Raw genomic sequence first — 17,914 nt, 5'->3', positions numbered from 1 at the left:
CTATCAACTCAAGGATATTCAAGTAAAACAACATGGCAATGCATTCTAAAAGCCAAATAATATCACTCCCTTATAGAATTAAATGTCAGAGTAAAATAGCAATTGAGTCTCAACAGTATATCAGGCTCTGGCAGGTGACAATTTGCAAGATCCAAACTTTTCAGCGCTGGAAGGTCTATTGAGCAACAATCATCCTTCAAGATATTTGAAATAAAAACAACTTTTGAACAGCCAGCTAGACAAAGAGCCTTCAGACGTCGTAATCGAAGAATTCCAGTGGGGAGATGCAGAAGATTTTTGAAGCCTCTTAGATGTAATATTTCAATCCCAGAGAGGTGCTCAATGGATAAAGGCAATTCTTTTATATCGGTGTTTGCTAAACTAAGATTCCTTAAACATTCCCTTTCAAACTCGATTTCAGGGAAATTTTGAAGGCTTAAGCAACCGTCAACCCAGAGGCATTTAAGATACCTAAACTTGAGCTTTGTTGGCAAATGAGAGATGCTCAAGCCTATCAAGGGATCCAAAAGAAGAATGAACCTCAACTAAGTTTGTACAATCAGCAACATCCAACCACTCTAAATTTGGAATCCGAGAAAGATTGGGGATTTTTGTCAGAAATTCACAACGAGAGAAGTGCATCTTGGACAAGTTCTGGAAATTCTGTAGAGCAAAATTGGAGATAAAGTTCACTTCAAATATAATTACACATAATTAAAAGGAGAAGCAAATATTTATAATAGTGGTTGTACCTGGAATCCCACTCCCAATTCCTTCAAGAGGTTATCACTTATTCTGAGATCAACAAGCTTCCTTCCATGGAAATTATATGGCAACGATTGTGAAGGATATCCCACCCAATTAAGCACTCTTAACTCGTTAGAAAGATAATTAGGACTCCAGAGAAGCGTGCATTATGATTTATGAAATATCTCAGGTTTTTCATCTTCATGAATGCCTCCGAATTCAAGCATATGATGTCTTCTTTAGGTAAATCTATTAGTATGCCTTCAATTTGGTTTGTTCCCTACATGGTGAGACAATACAGTAAAGCATTAAATCCTCTATATAATAATTTGGTAACTGCTAGAATTATAATATATAGTTCAATGGACAGCCAGTATATATATGCACTTACAAATGCATTTCTTCATCACCATTTACTCGAAAATAATTATAAGAAAAATCTACATTTTTATAATTGGTTCCACTGCAACATAAATGACTTTTGTGGACAAAGTTTTTGGTTGCAAAAAATTCGTATTTTCTTGTAAATTACCAAACATGCGTAAACTAAAATCATTTTTGAAAGTTATTCTTACCGTATTTTCTTCAAGTACATGACGAATATCTTCATGATACCACAATCTACTGCGTCCACTGGGCTCTTTTGGTAATTCTTCTCAAACAATTTCTCTACCCATATCTTGTAGCAAGTCATGCATCTCAAATTTATTGCAATCATCAATGGTAATGAGACACTTATCCATCAGTTTTTTTTATTCCAATATTTGGATTTAAACCACAACTATCTAATATTTTCACAACATAATCTACATTCTCTCCCTTAAAGAAACATGCAATGTCAAGAAAAATCTTCTTCTCACTTTCACGCAAACCATCATAGCTCGTTCTAAGTATTTGTTGAATCTTCTCGTGAGGAATTCTTTTGTACTCTTCCATAGCACTTTCCCATTCATGTATACTTTTACCATGTAGATCCAAATCAAGCACTTCCAAAGCTAGAGGAAGGCCCCCAGCATAACGTATTATACGTTGTGTAAGTTCCACGTAGTTATCAAGTGGTTTCTTTCTTTTAAAGGCACACAAACTAAATAGCTCTAGAGCTTCATAATGGTTCAATTCCTCCACTTCATATGTTGCATCAACTTCATAGTTACTCAGTAGATTTTTATCCCTTGTTGTTATAATGATTCTATAGCCAGAACCAAACCAATCACGATTTCCGGCCAAAGCTTTCAATTGTTCCCAATCATCCACATCATCAAGAATTAGAAGAACTCTTTTATAACAAAGTTTATTCTTTAACACATTGATTCCTCTGTCGACGTGGCCAATATTACAAACAGAAGATGCTCCTAGGATATTAGAAAGAAGAGTCTCTTGCAATTGGACTAGACCATACTCGCTCTGTGATGTTTCTCTAATGTTTTTCAAGAAACAACTACCTTCATATTTAGAAGAAATTATATTATATATCGCTTTGGCAATAGTTTTCTTTCCAATTCCCCCATCCAAAGATCCCTACCATATGTACAATATCATTCTCTCCAATGCTTAAAAGTATTATTTCACTATTAAACATAGAAGCGTTAATTAATATCATTAGAACCATTACTAATAATCAAGTAAAGTATTATTTCACTAACATGATCCTTTTAATAGAATTAATTAATTACCATTTTATAGGGACATAAGAAAAAGGCACAAAAATAAACAGATCGAGATCAAAGAGATTAACAAACAATAGGAGTATTAGATCAACTAATTTACATACATACATCATATATTTATATACACACACAAACATACATATTCACGCATGTGTATGCATCTAAAATGTATGAGGATATAAAACAAATATTTGAAAATCAAATACCCATCCTTCTTTAAATGGAACCCAGAGAAATTGGCCACTTCCTTTAGCGCAGCCTTCCAGCTATCCACCTTCGTATCATCATTCAACTTGTCTTTGTAGTTGGCCAATGCCTAGCTCCATAATTTTTCTCTTGTCTCCGCACTATCAATGGACGCATCTTGTAAAACACCGGTATAACTATTTGTTGTTTCATTTCTCTGCACTCGAGAATCTTCATCAGCTCCTCCAAACACCACGTGGATGATGCATAGTTTTTAGAAAGAACGATAATCGAAATCCTTGACTCCTCAATAGCTTTGAGAAGTGTCAGTGAAATTTCCTTTCCTCTTTCAAGGTGCTCATCAATATAAGTATTGATTCCCTTTTTACGCAAAGCATCATATAGGTGAGAAATAAAGTTTTGTTGAACATCTTCACCTCTAAAACTCAAGACCACATCATAAACCCATGGAAGAGCTGGTTGCAAGGCCATGGAAGAAGTTACTGTGTATGAAATTAGGCTGATGAACGGTAGGAACTACAAGAGAGTATGCCTTTTGTGGCCAAATTATATCTGCGTGCGTTGCGTCGTCAATATTGAAAAAACAAGGGGAAAATTAAAAGAAAGATGACAAACTTGGTGGCAACTTCTTTCGATCGAGCTTCTTGTCACGTGGACCAATCTTTCCTCTTCAAATTCCCAACCCTCGCTCCCCCTCAATTTTGTCATTTTCCCATTGAACAAGTACTCCTCGTGGACCAACTTGGTTACACTAGTCAATAATATATGAAAATGACCGACTGAATTTAAGTCTACTTGCATCCCTTCACACGGTTTCAAATTCAAGTCTTATGACGTAAAACAAACATCTAAATCTCACACCTATTAATTTTCTATATGAACTCAAGACTTTTGAGATTTTCTAAAAGTTGTCGAGAAGAAGTTGTCGATATGGATTGAGAAGACTTTTGAACTCATAATTGTATTCCATTGTTTCAAATATATGTAAATACAAAAGTCCAATTACCAATCATTATATCCTACCTGCTTTCATTTAGAGTTACTACATCTATATATGCATAGATCGAAAGCTATTGAGTAGTGCTTTTTCCCTTAGTGCTCATGATGAGTCAACTAAGGTACCAACAGATATTACATAGAATGTGCCTAAACAATATAAGTCAAGCAACATCTTACAATGTTCTTACACACCACTATGTGCTATGCACACTATATGTGTGGCAGACTACATATAAATTGAATAAATTGAGTAATATTAAAAAGACAATAAAAGACTAGTAATCCTCATATTGTTAAATGCACAACCAATTCAAAATATCTCCAGGTATAGGAAAAGAAACAATTATGATAAATTGCACTGCAAAAAAAAAAAAAAACTTGAAAGTCATATTTTTAACTAAGTGATTTTTATTTTGACAACACAAATCATGGGTATTTTCATTACTTCCTCCTCAAAATCATTTCACTTGGAAAAGAGCCAAAATACTTATTTGTCTAACTGTGTTGCCCAATTTTTTGATTGATGAAAATCAATACTGACATTATTTTTTACATTTTCATTCTACTGTTAGTAAAGCTCACGGAACACCCTTTGGCTGGAAATTAAGGACAATAACAAGAGCTCGTAGCTAACCCAGTTTCATTTTATACTGCCATTAGCATCATCATGAGTGGACTCATAGCTAGCCCAACATATTTGATTCTAAAGTCACACAATGATCATTAGAATTAAGCACCAGTTGTTCCCTAAATGAAACCCGGACAAGTTGGCCACCTCTTCGAGTCATGTTTCCTTCCACCTCCGCACCTTCATGTCATCATTAAACTTATGTAGATGTTTTGCAAATGCTTCACCAAAACTCTTTGTTTCATGTTGTACTTCTAATCGATCTATGTTGTAAAACACAGGTAGAATGATTTGTTGCCTTGTTTTGTTACAATCTTCATCAACTCGTCTAAGCACCATGTGGATGATGCATAGTTTTGAGAGAGCATAATGATTGCAATTCTCGACTCTTCAATATCTTTAAGAAGTGCCTGTGAAATTTCCTTTCCTCTTCTAAGTTTATAGTCTATGTAAGTGTTGATTCCCTTTCGACGTACAACATGAAAGGAAAAGGAAGAAAAAGCTCCTTGCAAGGCCATGGAAGAAGTCACAGAGTACGCACGTAATTAAGCCTGAATACAACTTAGTAGTACTACTAATTCTCTAAAGCATGATGTTGGTAACAAACTGGTCATGAGTGTCAGTACGCAATAATTCCTAAAAATAAGATAGGAAACTTCCTAATTTTTAAGAAAGTTTTCACCTCACCATTTTCCCTCTTCTTCTTCCCATCGCTCCCCCATCTTTTCTTTCTCTTTTCTTATCTATTTCCTCTATTTTTCCCCTTCTCCTCCTTTCTCTCTCTCTTTTCTTCTCTCTTTCCCTTTTTCCAGCTTCAAAACTTCTCCAGCCCTCTTTCTTTCTATTTTGAAATGATGACTTTGTTGTAAGAAGACATAAGAATATCCCACAAAGATAGAACTTTAAACTTTCAAAGTTGTTTAAAATGATCAATTTGGTCCCACAACAATTGACTTTACTCTGTTTTAGCACATGAAAAATCATTCTATGCTGTTCCCACATCTGGATATTGCTAAAGAAGTATCCAAAGTCTAAAATTCCAATACGGTGCAAGTTTGTTTAATTAAAAAAGAACAAAAATATTCATCATCCTATCAAATATGATAATTGGTAACTTTGTACTTTCTACCTTAAACTATTAGGATTCGTCCATTGCACCTTATGACCATCACTGACTGTTAAATAGCACAATCACCCAGTTATTATTTTAGTTTCTTTGTCTCTTCTTCAACATATGGTTGTTCATTTCTCTCACTACAAGACAAGTGGGCTTTTGTGACCAAAATTTAGTGACCAAAAAGACTATTTCCTACGATTTTGGTCACAAAAGCCCACTTCTCTTGTAGTGTCTTTGGATCATGCAGGTCTGCTGAATAGCTATGTTCATTTCTATTTTTATATATAGTCTTTAGTTATTTTATAGGAACTTGGTTTGGAGACTTTCTCTTTTTATCCATATAACCCCCAAGTTTCCTCTTTTTGTAGAAGGTATCCATCTACCATAAATGATGATAATCAACAAAATTGGGTACAATCCTCTTCTTTAAAAAAAACTGTTGAGCAATATATTCCTTTATTAATAAATATATGTTAAATTAGTTTGACCTTCCAAAGGTCATGAATTTATGAGTTTTTTTAGTTATTGTAGCTTGGTATGGTATTTGAACCTATTAAAATGCTGTGTATCATGAGTTCTCAATTCCTATACTCGATACTTGGCTTGATTTCTCCAAAAATAGAAAAAGAAACCTCATAATCTTATGTATCCACCCATCAGAGAAAATATATTATGTTGTTCAATGTTGAAATCCAAGAAATCTCTTTCCATTCCAATATTAGCGTGGTTATTTTTTTCCAAAGAACATGACTAAACCACACATATGGCGATTCCTCTAATCTCATTCAAACATAGCTAGCATCCCATTAATTTCATTCGAACACAGAAAACAAAAATTGAAGATTCCACCTAAACATTCATGTTCATGCAGCACGCCTGGATGATTTTTTACTCTCTGATCTTTATGCTTTTGTATCATATGGATTCTGAAATCTTTGAAGAACGCCGATTTTGAAGTGCAAAAGAGTTTAACACGTAGGTTGTCTCCCTCTATCTTCAAAATTTCTCCAACAAAGTAGCCCCACCTGACATGTTCTGAACACATTACATGATCTGAACTAACAGAATTGAATTTGGAATCCTGTTTCCCACAAAGATTATGCCAAATCAATGGTGCTTAGGATGCCCCTACAATACGAAAAATTATAAATGTCTAACAAGAAAAGCTAGCAAATTTTGAAGAACACCATTTTTTTTTAAATGAACCATTGGCATTCATATAAATAGAACCAAAAACAAAGTTAATACCAATTTCCAATTTGAATAAGAAATAATAAATTAGAATTCAGAGCAAATTCCTGAATTTAAAACCCTAAAAATGAAAATTACCAATTGGCAAAAACAGCATGAAAAAGGCACTACGACGACGGTGGAGTGAAGCAATCTACGGCAGAATCTTGCTTGGTTGTGGGCCGTGGCATCGTGCAACATGAGAGGAACTGAGAAATGAAGGGAAGTAGGAATGAAGGAATAAGGAAGAAGAACATACCAGGCTGGTCGTCTGCAAAACGGCGTCGTTCTAGTACTCAGTTAGAAAAAATCCAGATGCAAAACAGCGTCGTTTTGCATCTGGATTTTTTTTTTTAAAAGTCGAAAGTCAGAGTTGAAACTACTCTGATTCCGACCTCGATTTCTGAACACTCCAATGCCGTCGGAGTCGAAATCAGAGCAGGAATCAGTCGGAATCGGAGGGGTCGAAATTTTGGACACCCTTAGTTGCTATTGCCGAAATTGTGCGTTTAGCTATTACTGGATCAGTTCGTTTTGGGACCATGAAGTGATGCATTTAAGCTGCTGTGTGCGTGTGTTGTTATCTACTTATGTTGTGCGTTTTTAGTTATGTTATGCGTTCAAGTGACTGTCATGTAGCCAGAGCATTAGCTTGTCATTTTATCCTTTTTGTAATTCTGTTAGAGTGAATTGTACTGTGAGGTGAGGCGTGGGAATATAGGGGAGCAGGAGAGAAAATGGGAGTTATCTTAGAATCTGGATTTTGGCAACCGTCGAAGTTTCCCTCATTGGTAAACGTATGGCCCTATGAGGCATTATCCCAAACATCTCATACGCAATTCTGATTTCACTCCTGCAACGTCTCAGCTCCCATTACCCATATCCCTTATTACATTCCAATTCACAGTAGCATAACCCACAGGGTCCTAACATGATCTCGGTGGTTAGTGGGGAAATGGCTAACGGCAGTTATGCGGAGAAGATAGTTCACAGAACACTTAAGTTGCAGCACTTCTATATGTGGGAGAAAAAAATATTGGGTGAGAGAAGCAAAGTTGGGGAGAGTTGTCGTGAGAGAAAAACAGAGGAGAAGAAAGATTCACGTGGTTTATGGCGAAAGATAAGGAAGACCAAAAAAATTTTCGTCTGGGTCACGGCGTAGGAAATTGGAAACCAAAGAAGAAAGATATAAAAAAAAATGTACACGGATCATAGTTACACAGACGGTCTAATAGGGATATAAGATTCATATACTGGAGACAGTCAAACCAATAGATTTTGCTTGGTTTAGATATTCAATTCACTGAAATTGGAATTATGTTCAAGCTGAAACCTTAAATTCTTCCCATTTTGTACTTCACCTGTGTCAGAAATAGACGACTCTATAAATCTGTATCCCAGCTTCTCTGACCAAAGGTTCTCCTAGGAGGGAGGGAGAGACAGAGAAAGAGAGAGAGGGAGACACTCTCCTCAAATAATTCGACCTGATGATCATATCTCAAACAAGTGGTTGTCTTGGCCTACACCAAACTATAGGGAAAATGTGTTGGAATGCTAAGGCACCGCTGTAGATTCAAGGGCTCTGTCCCCCACCTTCACACATGGAACGTCGTCTGTCATTCACACCAAAACACCAAATTGCGATGATCAGTTCCTAAACAAGAAAACCTGATCCGCAATTAAGAATTCAAGATGCAAATTATTTGTAAGTTCCTCTTCCAAAATGTTCAGAGTATCCTTGAAATTCAAAATTGATGGCCAAGGTTGAGGAACCCCTATTCAGTTGTGGGCACGAAGTGGATTCCAAGTAGCGGTCATCATGGACACGCCTCCTCTTCAAACCTCCAATACCATCCATTAAATGTAGAAAACCTGGATGATCTTTCCCATCCTTTTCATTCTTGAAAATCAGATGGACTCCACAGCTTTTGAAGAACACTGGTTCATAAAAACTCCAAACTTCAAATTCTAGATTTAATGGGTTCATATGATCATCGAAAATGGTGTAATTTAGCCATACATGAGCATCTGAACCCCTTAAATCAACATGTTTTCTCGACAAATACTTAATATAAGGGAAAACATCCCTTCTGGTCAAGACCATAAGAGAGGTACCTTTTTGGGGATAGATCTTCAGAATGGGTTCGAGAATGACACATATAGCAACTCCTTTTATATTTTCCAAAGTTTTAAGCCCATTTATTGTTATTCGACATAAACCAGATTCTAGAGTCCTCTTAAAATAGCTGCAATCTTGATTCATATTTGCTGGAGGCGGGTCAAGATCGTCAAATCGGTCTGGAATCCAATTTTTTGAATTTTGCTTCATATGGCTAAACCATTCTGGAATCCTATTTCCTGGAAATATAATGTTGTCTGAATGGCTTCCGAAGTATTCCTGTAAAAAAAAATATATTCAATAAATTTCAACAAAAAAACCAATAAACCAAAGCTCACACAAGCTAGCAAGAGTAAGAAAGAGACGAATGAGCAAGATAGATACCCAAAACCCCTCTATATTCATACGAATTTTGAGGCATAAGGATGAGTCAATCCATCGTTGGTCTCGCGTTTGACTTGTCAAGAGGTTCGGTACTTTCAATCCATCTGGAAATATTTCCAATGACATGCATCCAGTTATATCTACGGTTTCTATATTTGGGGGCAGTGCAGGAATTTCTTGAAGTTTCTTGCAATCATTCAAGTCAAGGAACTTCAACTCAAAAAACATGGTAATGCATTCTGGAAGCCTAATAATATCACTCCCTGATAGAATTAAATGATGCAAAGTAAAATAGCGATTGAATCTCATCAGGATATCAGGGTCTGGCAGGTGACAATTTGCAAGATCCAAACATTCTAGCGCCGGAAGGTCTATTGAGCAACAATCATCCTTCAAGATATTTGAAATAAAAACAACTTTTGAACAGCCAGCTAGACGAAGAGACTTTAGACGTCGTAATCGAAGAATTCCAGTGGGGAGATGCAGAAGATTTTTGCAGCCTCTTAGATGTAATATTTCAATCCCAGAGAGGTGCTCAATGTATAAAGGCAATTCTTTTATATCGGTGTTTGCTAAACTAAGATTCCTTAAACATTCCCTTTCAAACTCGATTTCAGGGAAATTTTGAAGGCTTAAGCAACCGTCAACCCGGAGGCATTTAAGATACCTAAACTTGAGCTTTGTTGGCAAACTGGTAAGCTTAGTGCAACGGGCAAATGAGAGATGCTCAAGCCTATCAAGGGATCCAACAGAAGAATGAACCTCAACTAAGTTTGTACAATCAGTAACATCCAGCCACTCTAAATTTGGAACCCGAGAAAGATCGGGGATTTTTGTCAGAAATTCACAACGAGAGAAGTCCATCCTGGCCAAGTTCTGGAAATTCTGTAGAGCAAAATTGGAGATAAAGTTCACTTCAAATATGATTACAACATAATTAAAAGGAGAAGCAAATATTTATAATAGTGGTTGTACCTGGAATCCCACTCCCAATTCCTTCAAGAGGCTATCACTTATTCTAAGATCAACAAGCTTCCTTCCATGGAAATTATATGGCAATGATTGTGAAGGATATTCCACCCAATTAAGCACTCTTAACTCGTTAGAAAGATAACTAGGACTTCCAGAGAAGCGTGCATTACGATTTATGAAATATTTCAGGTTTTTCATCTTCATGAATGCCTCTAAACTCAAGCATATCATGTCTTTTTTAGGTAAATCTATCAGTATGCCTTCAATTTGGTTTGTTCCCTGCATGTTGAGACAATAAAGTAAAGCATTAAATCCTCTATATAATAGTTTGGTAACTGCTAGAATTATAATATATAGTTCAATGGACAGCCAGTATATATATGCACTTACAAATGCATTTCTTCATCACCATTTACTTGAAAATAGTTATAAGAAAAATCTATATTTTTATAAGTGGTTCCACTGCAAAATAAATGACTTTTGTGGACAAAGTTTTTGGTTGCAAAAAATTCGTATTTTCTTGTAAATTACCAAACATGCTTAAACTAAAATCATTTTTGAAAGTTATTCTTACCGTATTTTCTTCAAGTACATGGCAAATATCTTCATGATACCACAATCTACTGCGTCCACCGGGCTCTTTTGGTGATTCTTCTCGAACAATTTCTCTACCCATATCTTGTAGCAAGTCATGCATTTCAAATTTATCACAATCATCAATGGTAATGAGAGACTTCTCCATCAGTTTTTTTATTCCAATATCTGGATTTAAAGAACAACTATGTAAGATTTTCTTAACATAATCTACATTCTCTCCCTTAAAGAAACATGCAATGTCAAGAAAAATATTCTTCTCACTTTCACTCAAACCATCATAGCTCATTCTAAGTATTTTTTGAATCTTCTTGTGAGGAATTCTTTTGTACTCTTCCAAAGCACTTTCCCATTCATGTATACTTCTACCACATAGATCCAAACCAAGCACTTCCAAAGCTAGAGGAAGGCCCCCAGCATAACGTATTATACGTTGTGTAAGTTCCACGTAGTTATCAAGCGGTTGCTTTCTTTTAAAGGCACACAAACTAAATAGCTCTAGAGCTTCATAATGGTTCAATTCCTCCACTTTATATGTTGCATAAACTTCATAATTTCTCAGTAGATTTTGATCCCTTGTTGTTATAATGATTCTACTTCCTAAACCAAACCAATCACAATTTCCGGCCAAAGCTTTCAATTGTTCCCAATCATCCACATCATCAAGAATTAGAAGAACTCTTTTATAACGAACTTTATTCTTTATCACATTGATTCCTCTGTCGACGTGGCCAATATTACAAACCGAAGATGCTCCTAGGATATTAGAAAGAAGAGTCTCTTGCAATTGGACTAGACCATACTCGCTCTTTGATGTTTCTCTAATGTTTTTCAAGAAACAACTACCTTCAAATTTAGAAGAAATTATATTATATATCGCTTTGGCAATAGTTGTCTTTCCAATTCCCCCAACTCCAAAAATTCCTACCATATGTACAATATCATTCTCTTCGATGCTTAAAAGGGAATATACATGCTGCACACGAGACACCACTCCAATTGGATGATTGGCAACCTCAAAGTATGTTTGATTTATTATTTTTGAGTCCACTAGTTGAATGATGCCATGGATAAATTCAGATTCATTCCTATCAATTCAAAAGAGAAGAATTATTAACGGTTATACTTATTACGACCTTATTAAACATAGAAGCATTAATTAATATCATTAGAACCATTACTAATAATCAAGTAAAACATTATTTCACTAACACGATCCTTTTAATAGAATTAATTAATTACCATTTTATAAGGACTTAAGAAAAAGGCACAAAAATAAATAGATGGAGATCAAAGAGATTAACAAACAATTGGAGTATTAGATCAATTAATATACATACATACATGCATATATATATATACACACACACACAAACATAAATATTTACGCATGTGTATGCATCTAAAATGTATGAGGATATAAAATAAATATTCGAAAATCAAATACCCATCCTTCTTTAAATGGAACCCAGACAAATTGGCCACTTCCTTTAGCGCAGCCTTCCAGCTATCCACCTTCGTATCATCATTCAACTTGTCTTTGTAGTTGGCCAATGCCTCTCCATAATTTTTCTTTTGTCTACGCACTATCGAGGGACGCACTTTGTAAAACACCGGTAGAACTATTTGTTGTTTCATTTCTCTGCACTCGAGAATCTTCATCAGCTCCTCCAAACACCACGTGGATGATGCATAGTTTTCAGAAAGAATGATAATCGAAATCCTTGACTCCTCAATAGCTTTGAGAAGTGCCGGTGAAATTTCCTTTCCTCTTTCAAGGTGCTCATCAATATAAGTATTGATTCCCTTTTTACGCAAAGCATCATATAGGTGAGAAATAAAGTTTTGTCGAACATCTTCACCTCTAAAACTCAAGAACACATCATAAACCCATGAAAAAGCTGGTTGCAAGGCCATGGAAGAAGTTGCAGTGTATGAAATTAGGCTGATGAACAGTAGGGACTACAAGAAAGTATGCCTTTTGCTGCCAAATTATATCCTGGGATTGATGGGCAAAACAATGCCGCGTGCATTGCGTCATCAATATTGAAAAAAGAAGAGGAAAATTAAAAGAATGATGACAAATTTGTAGGCAACTTCTTTCGACCGAGCTTCTTGTCACGTACGAGGGACTGGAAATTGAAGTCACCATCCCCCTCAATTTTCGCATTTTTCCATTGAACAAGTACTCCTCGTGGACCAACTTGGTTAGACTAGTCAATAATATATGAAAATGACCAATTGCCTTTAAGTCTACTTGCATTCCTCCACACGGTTTGAGATTCAAGTCTTACGACAAAAACAAATGTCTAGATCTCACACCCATTAATTCTCTGTGTGAATTCAAGACTTTTGAGATTTTTTAAGTCTCACATCCATTAATTCTCTGTGTGAACTCAAGACTTTTGATATTTTCTACGTTTCACACCCATTAATATCTCACACCCATTACGGTTTCAGATTGGGAAGACTTTTGAACTCATAATTGTCTTTCATTATTTGTGATTGGTAGAATAACATTTTTCTGCATGCACGATCTCTTCATACAATTAAATAAATTGAGTAATATTAAAAAGATAATAAAAGACTAGTAATCCTATATACATGTATGTCACATCCTCATATTGTTAAATAAACAAAATATATTTATTATTTTAGTAATATACAAATAAAAAGTACACATTAGTTTAAAAAAAAAAAACTGTCTAGTTAATGTTAAATTAGTTTGACCTTCAAAAGGTCATGAATTTATAAGTTTTTTAGTTGCTGTAGCTTGGTATGATATTTGAACCTATTAAAATGTTGTGTATCATGAGTACTCAATTCCTATACTCGATACCTGGTTTGATTTCTCCAAAAATATAAATGAAACCTCATAATCTTATGTACCCACCCATCAAAGAAAATATATTATGTTGTTCAATGTTGAAATCCAAGAATCTCTTTCTTTTCCAATATTAGTGTGGTTATTTTTTTCCAAAGAACGTGACTAACCACACATATGGCGATTCCTCTAATCACATTCAAACATAGCTAGCATCCCATTAATTTCATTCGGAGACACAAAACAAAAATTGAAGATTCCACCTAAACATTCATCTTCATGCAACATGCTTGGATGATGTTTTACTCTATAATCTTCAAGCTTTTGTATCATATGGATTCTGAAAGCTTTGAAGAATGCCGATTTTGAAGTGCAAAAAAGTTTAACACGTAGGTTGTCTCCCTCTATCTTCAAAAATTCTCCAACAAAGTAGCCTAACCTGACATGTTCTGAACACATTACATGATTTGAACTGACATAATTGAATTTGGAATCCTGTTTCCCACAAAGATTATGCGAAATCGATGGTGCTTAAGATGCCCCTGCAATACGAAAATTATAAATGTTTAACAAGATAAGCTAGCAAATTTTGAAGAATACCATTTTTAAAAAAAAAAAAAATGAACAATTGGCATTCATATCAATAGAACCAATAACAAAGTTAATACCATACAATTACAAATTAGAATCAAGCAAGACTCTAGAATGAAAAAAAAAAAATCTGGACATTGATGCCACCATTGAATAGTATCATCCACAAAGGAAGCATGCCTTGCAAGTCGATGAGCTGCTTCATTTCCTTGTCTACCAATATGAATTTACACTGCAAATCGAGAAATGAGACTATGAATTTCAGAAATCGGATTCTCTTGGCTTGAAATATTAGGTTCTTTAGAACCAATAGCCCATTAATTCTCTGTGTGAACTCAAGACTTTTGAGACCAACTTGGTTAGCCAAGTCAATAATATATGAAAATGATCAACTGCCTTTAAGTCTACTTGCATTCCTTCACACAGTTTGAGATTCAAGTCTTACGACAAAACAAACGTCTATATCTCACACCCATTAATTCTCTGTGTGAACTCAAGACTTTTGAGATTTTCTAAGTCTCACATCCATTAATTCTCTGTGTGAACTCAAGACTTTTGAGATTTTCTAAGTTTCACACCCATTAATATCTCACACCCATTACGGTTTCAGATTGGGAAGACTTTTGAACTCATAATTGTCTTTCATTATTTGTGATTGGTAGAATAACATTTTTCTGCATGCACGATCTCTTCATACAATTAAATAAATTGAGTAATATTAAAAAGATAATAAAAGACTAGTAATCCTATATACATGTATGTCACATCCTCATATTGTTAAATAAACAAAATATATTTATTATTTTAGTAATATACAAATAAAAAGTACACATTAGTTAAAAAAAAAAACTGTCTAGTTAATGTTAAATTAGTTTGACCTTCAAAAGGTCATGAATTTATAAGTTTTTTAGTTGCTGTAGCTTGGTATGATATTTGAACCTATTAAAATGTTGTGTATCATGAGTACTCAATTCCTATACTCGATACCTGGTTTGATTTCTCCAAAAATATAAATGAAACCTCATAATCTTATGTACCCACCCATCAAAGAAAATATATTATGTTGTTCAATGTTGAAATCCAAGAATCTCTTTCTTTTCCAATATTAGTGTGGTTATTTTTTTCCAAAGAACGTGACTAACCACACATATGGCGATTCCTCTAATCACATTCAAACATAGCTAGCATCCCATTAATTTCATTCGGAGACACAAAACAAAAATTGAAGATTCCACCTAAACATTCATCTTCATGCAACATGCTTGGATGATGTTTTACTCTATAATCTTCATGCTTTTGTATCATATGGATTCTGAAAGCTTTGAAGAATGCCGATTTTGAAGTGCAAAAAAGTTTAACACGTAGGTTGTCTCCCTCTATCTTCAAAAATTCTCCAACAAAGTAGCCTAACCTGACATGTTCTGAACACATTATATGATTTGAACTGACATAATTGAATTTGGAATCCTGTTTCCCACAAAGATTATGCGAAATCGATGGTGCTTAAGATGCCCCTGCAATACGAAAATTATAAATGTTTAACAAGATAAGCTAGCAAATTTTGAAGAATACCATTTTTTTAAAAAAAAAAAAAATGAACAATTGGCATTCATATCAATAGAACCAATAACAAAGTTAATACCATACAATTACAAATTGGAATCAAGCAAGACTCTAGAATGGAAAAAAAAATCTGGACATTGATGCCACCATTGAATAGTATCATCCACAAAGCAAGCGTGCCTTGCAACTCGATGAGCTGCTTCATTTCCTTGTCTACCAATATGAATTTACACTGCAAATCGAGAAATGAGACTATGAATTTCAGAAATCGGATTCTCTTGGCTTGAAATATTAGGTTCTTTAGAACCAATAGCCCATTAATTCTCTGTGTGAACTCAAGACTTTTGAGACCAACTTGGTTAGACAAGTCAATAATATATGAAAATGACCAACTGCCTTTAAGTCTACTTGCATTCCTTCACACAGTTTGAGATTCAAGTCTTACGACAAAACAAACGTCTATATCTCACACCCATTAATTCTCTGTGTGAACTCAAGACTTTTGAGATTTTCCAAGTCTCACATCCATTAATTCTCTGTGTGAACTCAAGACTTTTGAGATTTTCTAAGTTTCACACCCATTAATATCTCACACCCATTACGGTTTCAGATTGGGAAGACTTTTGAACTCATAATTGTCTTTCATTATTTGTGATTGGTAGAATAACATTTTTCTGCATGCACGATCTCTTCATACAATTAAATAAATTGAGTAATATTAAAAAGATAATAAAAGACTAGTAATCCTATATACATGTATGTCACATCCTCATATTGTTAAATAAACAAAATATATTTATATTATTTTAGTAATTTTCAAATAAAAAGTACACATTAGTTAAAAAAAAAAAAAAAAACTGTCTAGTTAATGTTAAATTAGTTTGACCTTCAAAAGGTCATGAATTTATAAGTTTTTTAGTTACTGTAGCTTGGTATGATATTTGAACCTACTAAAATGTTGTGTATCATGAGTACTCAATTCCTATACTCGATACCTGCTTTGATTTCTCCAAAAATAGAAATGAAACCTCATAATCTTATGTACCCACCCATCAAAGAAAATATATTATGTTGTTCAATGTTGAAATCCAAGAATCTCTTTCCTTTCCAATATTAGTGTGGTTATTTTTTTCCAAAGAACGTGACTAACCACACATATGGCGATTCCTCTAATCACATTCAAACATAGCTAGCATCCCATTAATTTTATTCGAAGACACAAAACAAAAATTGAAGATTCCACCTAAACATTCATCTTCATGCAACATGCTTGGATGATGTTTTACTCTCTAATCTTCATGCTTTTGTATCATATGGATTCTGAAAGCTTTGAAGAATGCCGATTTTGAAGTGCAAAAAAAGTTTAACACGTAGGTTGTCTCTCTCTATCTTCAAAAATTCTCCAACAAAGTAGCCTAACCTGACATGTTCTGAACACATTACATGATTTGAACGAACATAATTGAATTTGGAATCTTGTTTCCCACAAAGATTATGCCAAATCGATGGTGCTTAGGATGCCCCTGCAAAATGAAAATTATAAATGTTTAACAATATAAGCTAGCAAATTTTGAAGAATACCATTTTTTTTTAAATGAACAATTGGCATTCATATCAATAGAACCAATAACAAAGTTAATACCATACAATTACAAATTAGAATCAAGCAAGGCTCTAGAATGAAAAAAAATCTGGACATTGATGCCACCATTGAATAGTATCCTCCACAAAGCGAGCGTATCTCGCAAGTAAATGAGCTACTTCATTTCCTTGTCTACCAATATGAATTACATCATACACTGCAAATCGAGAAATGAGACTATGAATTTCATAAATCGGATTCTCTTGGCTTGAAATATTAGGTTCTTTAGAACCAATAGCCCTAATAACTGACAATGAATCCCCTTCCAATAGCAAACTTGAGAAACTTAAAGTCAAGATCATTTAAAGACCCCTTGAAGCAGTTAAAACCTCTATATCATCTACTTCTAACAGCCCAAATTCCTTCTAGACTCAAAGCAAATAAGACATCACATTTTTTATTCCTTAAAATAGCCCCAATAACCGCAAAGTCATAAGAATACAAATTTTGAAGTTATAGTTGTTACATTCGGCTAAAAAAGACAAAAAAATTGAAAGAAATTTACCACATAGACTAAATAGCCAGAATTACATATACAAAGTTACCATATCATTAGCAAAAGTAATGAAAAATAGGTCTTGCAGAGTACACAAATGCTGCAAAACTCAACCAAAACCATACATATACTAG

General features: G+C 34.5%; 2 protein-coding genes across 5 annotated transcripts; both read right to left on the bottom strand.

Annotated features, from left to right (window-relative positions):
- Positions 1 to 174: 174 nt before the first annotated feature.
- On the bottom strand, positions 175 to 3,092 carry LOC122296833 (disease resistance protein RUN1-like). Its single transcript, XM_043106630.1, has 3 exons — positions 2,790 to 3,092; positions 753 to 2,265; positions 175 to 663 (listed from the first exon to the last, which is right to left on the bottom strand). Exons 1-2 carry the CDS (start codon positions 3,090 to 3,092, stop codon positions 1,483 to 1,485), a joined length of 1,086 nt encoding a protein of 361 aa, XP_042962564.1. The 3' UTR covers positions 175 to 663; positions 753 to 1,482.
- Positions 3,093 to 6,041: 2,949 nt separating this feature from the next.
- LOC122296429 (disease resistance protein RPV1-like) lies at positions 6,042 to 16,014 on the bottom strand. Of its 4 annotated transcripts, none has more exons than XM_043106137.1 (7): positions 15,727 to 16,013; positions 12,112 to 15,593; positions 10,645 to 11,752; positions 10,074 to 10,349; positions 9,099 to 9,983; positions 8,711 to 8,993; positions 6,042 to 6,493 (listed from the first exon to the last, which is right to left on the bottom strand). In XM_043106137.1, exons 2-7 carry the CDS (start codon positions 12,579 to 12,581, stop codon positions 6,483 to 6,485), a joined length of 3,033 nt encoding a protein of 1,010 aa, XP_042962071.1. In that variant the 5' UTR covers positions 12,582 to 15,593; positions 15,727 to 16,013; the 3' UTR covers positions 6,042 to 6,482. The 4 variants fall into 4 exon arrangements, with proteins under 4 accessions (XP_042962071.1, XP_042962070.1, XP_042962068.1 ...); XM_043106136.1 differs by lacking the exon at positions 6,042 to 6,493 and adding an exon at positions 7,818 to 8,533 and having other exon boundaries at positions 15,727 to 16,014; XM_043106134.1 differs by lacking the exon at positions 6,042 to 6,493 and having other exon boundaries at positions 7,818 to 8,993; positions 12,112 to 14,311; positions 15,491 to 15,593; positions 15,727 to 16,014.
- Between the last annotated feature and the right edge of the window lie 1,900 nt (positions 16,015 to 17,914).

This window comes from Carya illinoinensis, chromosome 15, assembly GCF_018687715.1.
Source record: "Carya illinoinensis cultivar Pawnee chromosome 15, C.illinoinensisPawnee_v1, whole genome shotgun sequence".
Classification (NCBI taxonomy): Eukaryota; Viridiplantae; Streptophyta; class Magnoliopsida; order Fagales; family Juglandaceae; genus Carya; species Carya illinoinensis.
The sequence above is the reverse complement of the archived record's forward strand: the minus strand, read 5'-3'. Positions and strand labels throughout refer to the sequence as shown.

Coding starts and splice junctions, on each gene's coding strand:
- LOC122296833 (XM_043106630.1), bottom strand. CDS start 3,092: ATGGCCTTGCAACCAGCTCTTCCATGGGTTTATGATGTGGTCTTGAGT. Junction 2,266..2,789: donor AACAACAAATAGTTATACCG/GTGTTTTACAAG, acceptor TACATATGGTAG/GGATCTTTGGATGGGGGAAT.
- LOC122296429 (XM_043106135.1), bottom strand. CDS start 12,581: ATGGCCTTGCAACCAGCTTTTTCATGGGTTTATGATGTGTTCTTGAGT. Junction 11,753..12,111: donor TTCCATTTAAAGAAGGATGG/GTATTTGATTTT, acceptor TTGAATTGATAG/GAATGAATCTGAATTTATCC. Junction 9,984..10,073: donor AATTGGGAGTGGGATTCCAG/GTACAACCACTA, acceptor TTTGCTCTACAG/AATTTCCAGAACTTGGCCAG.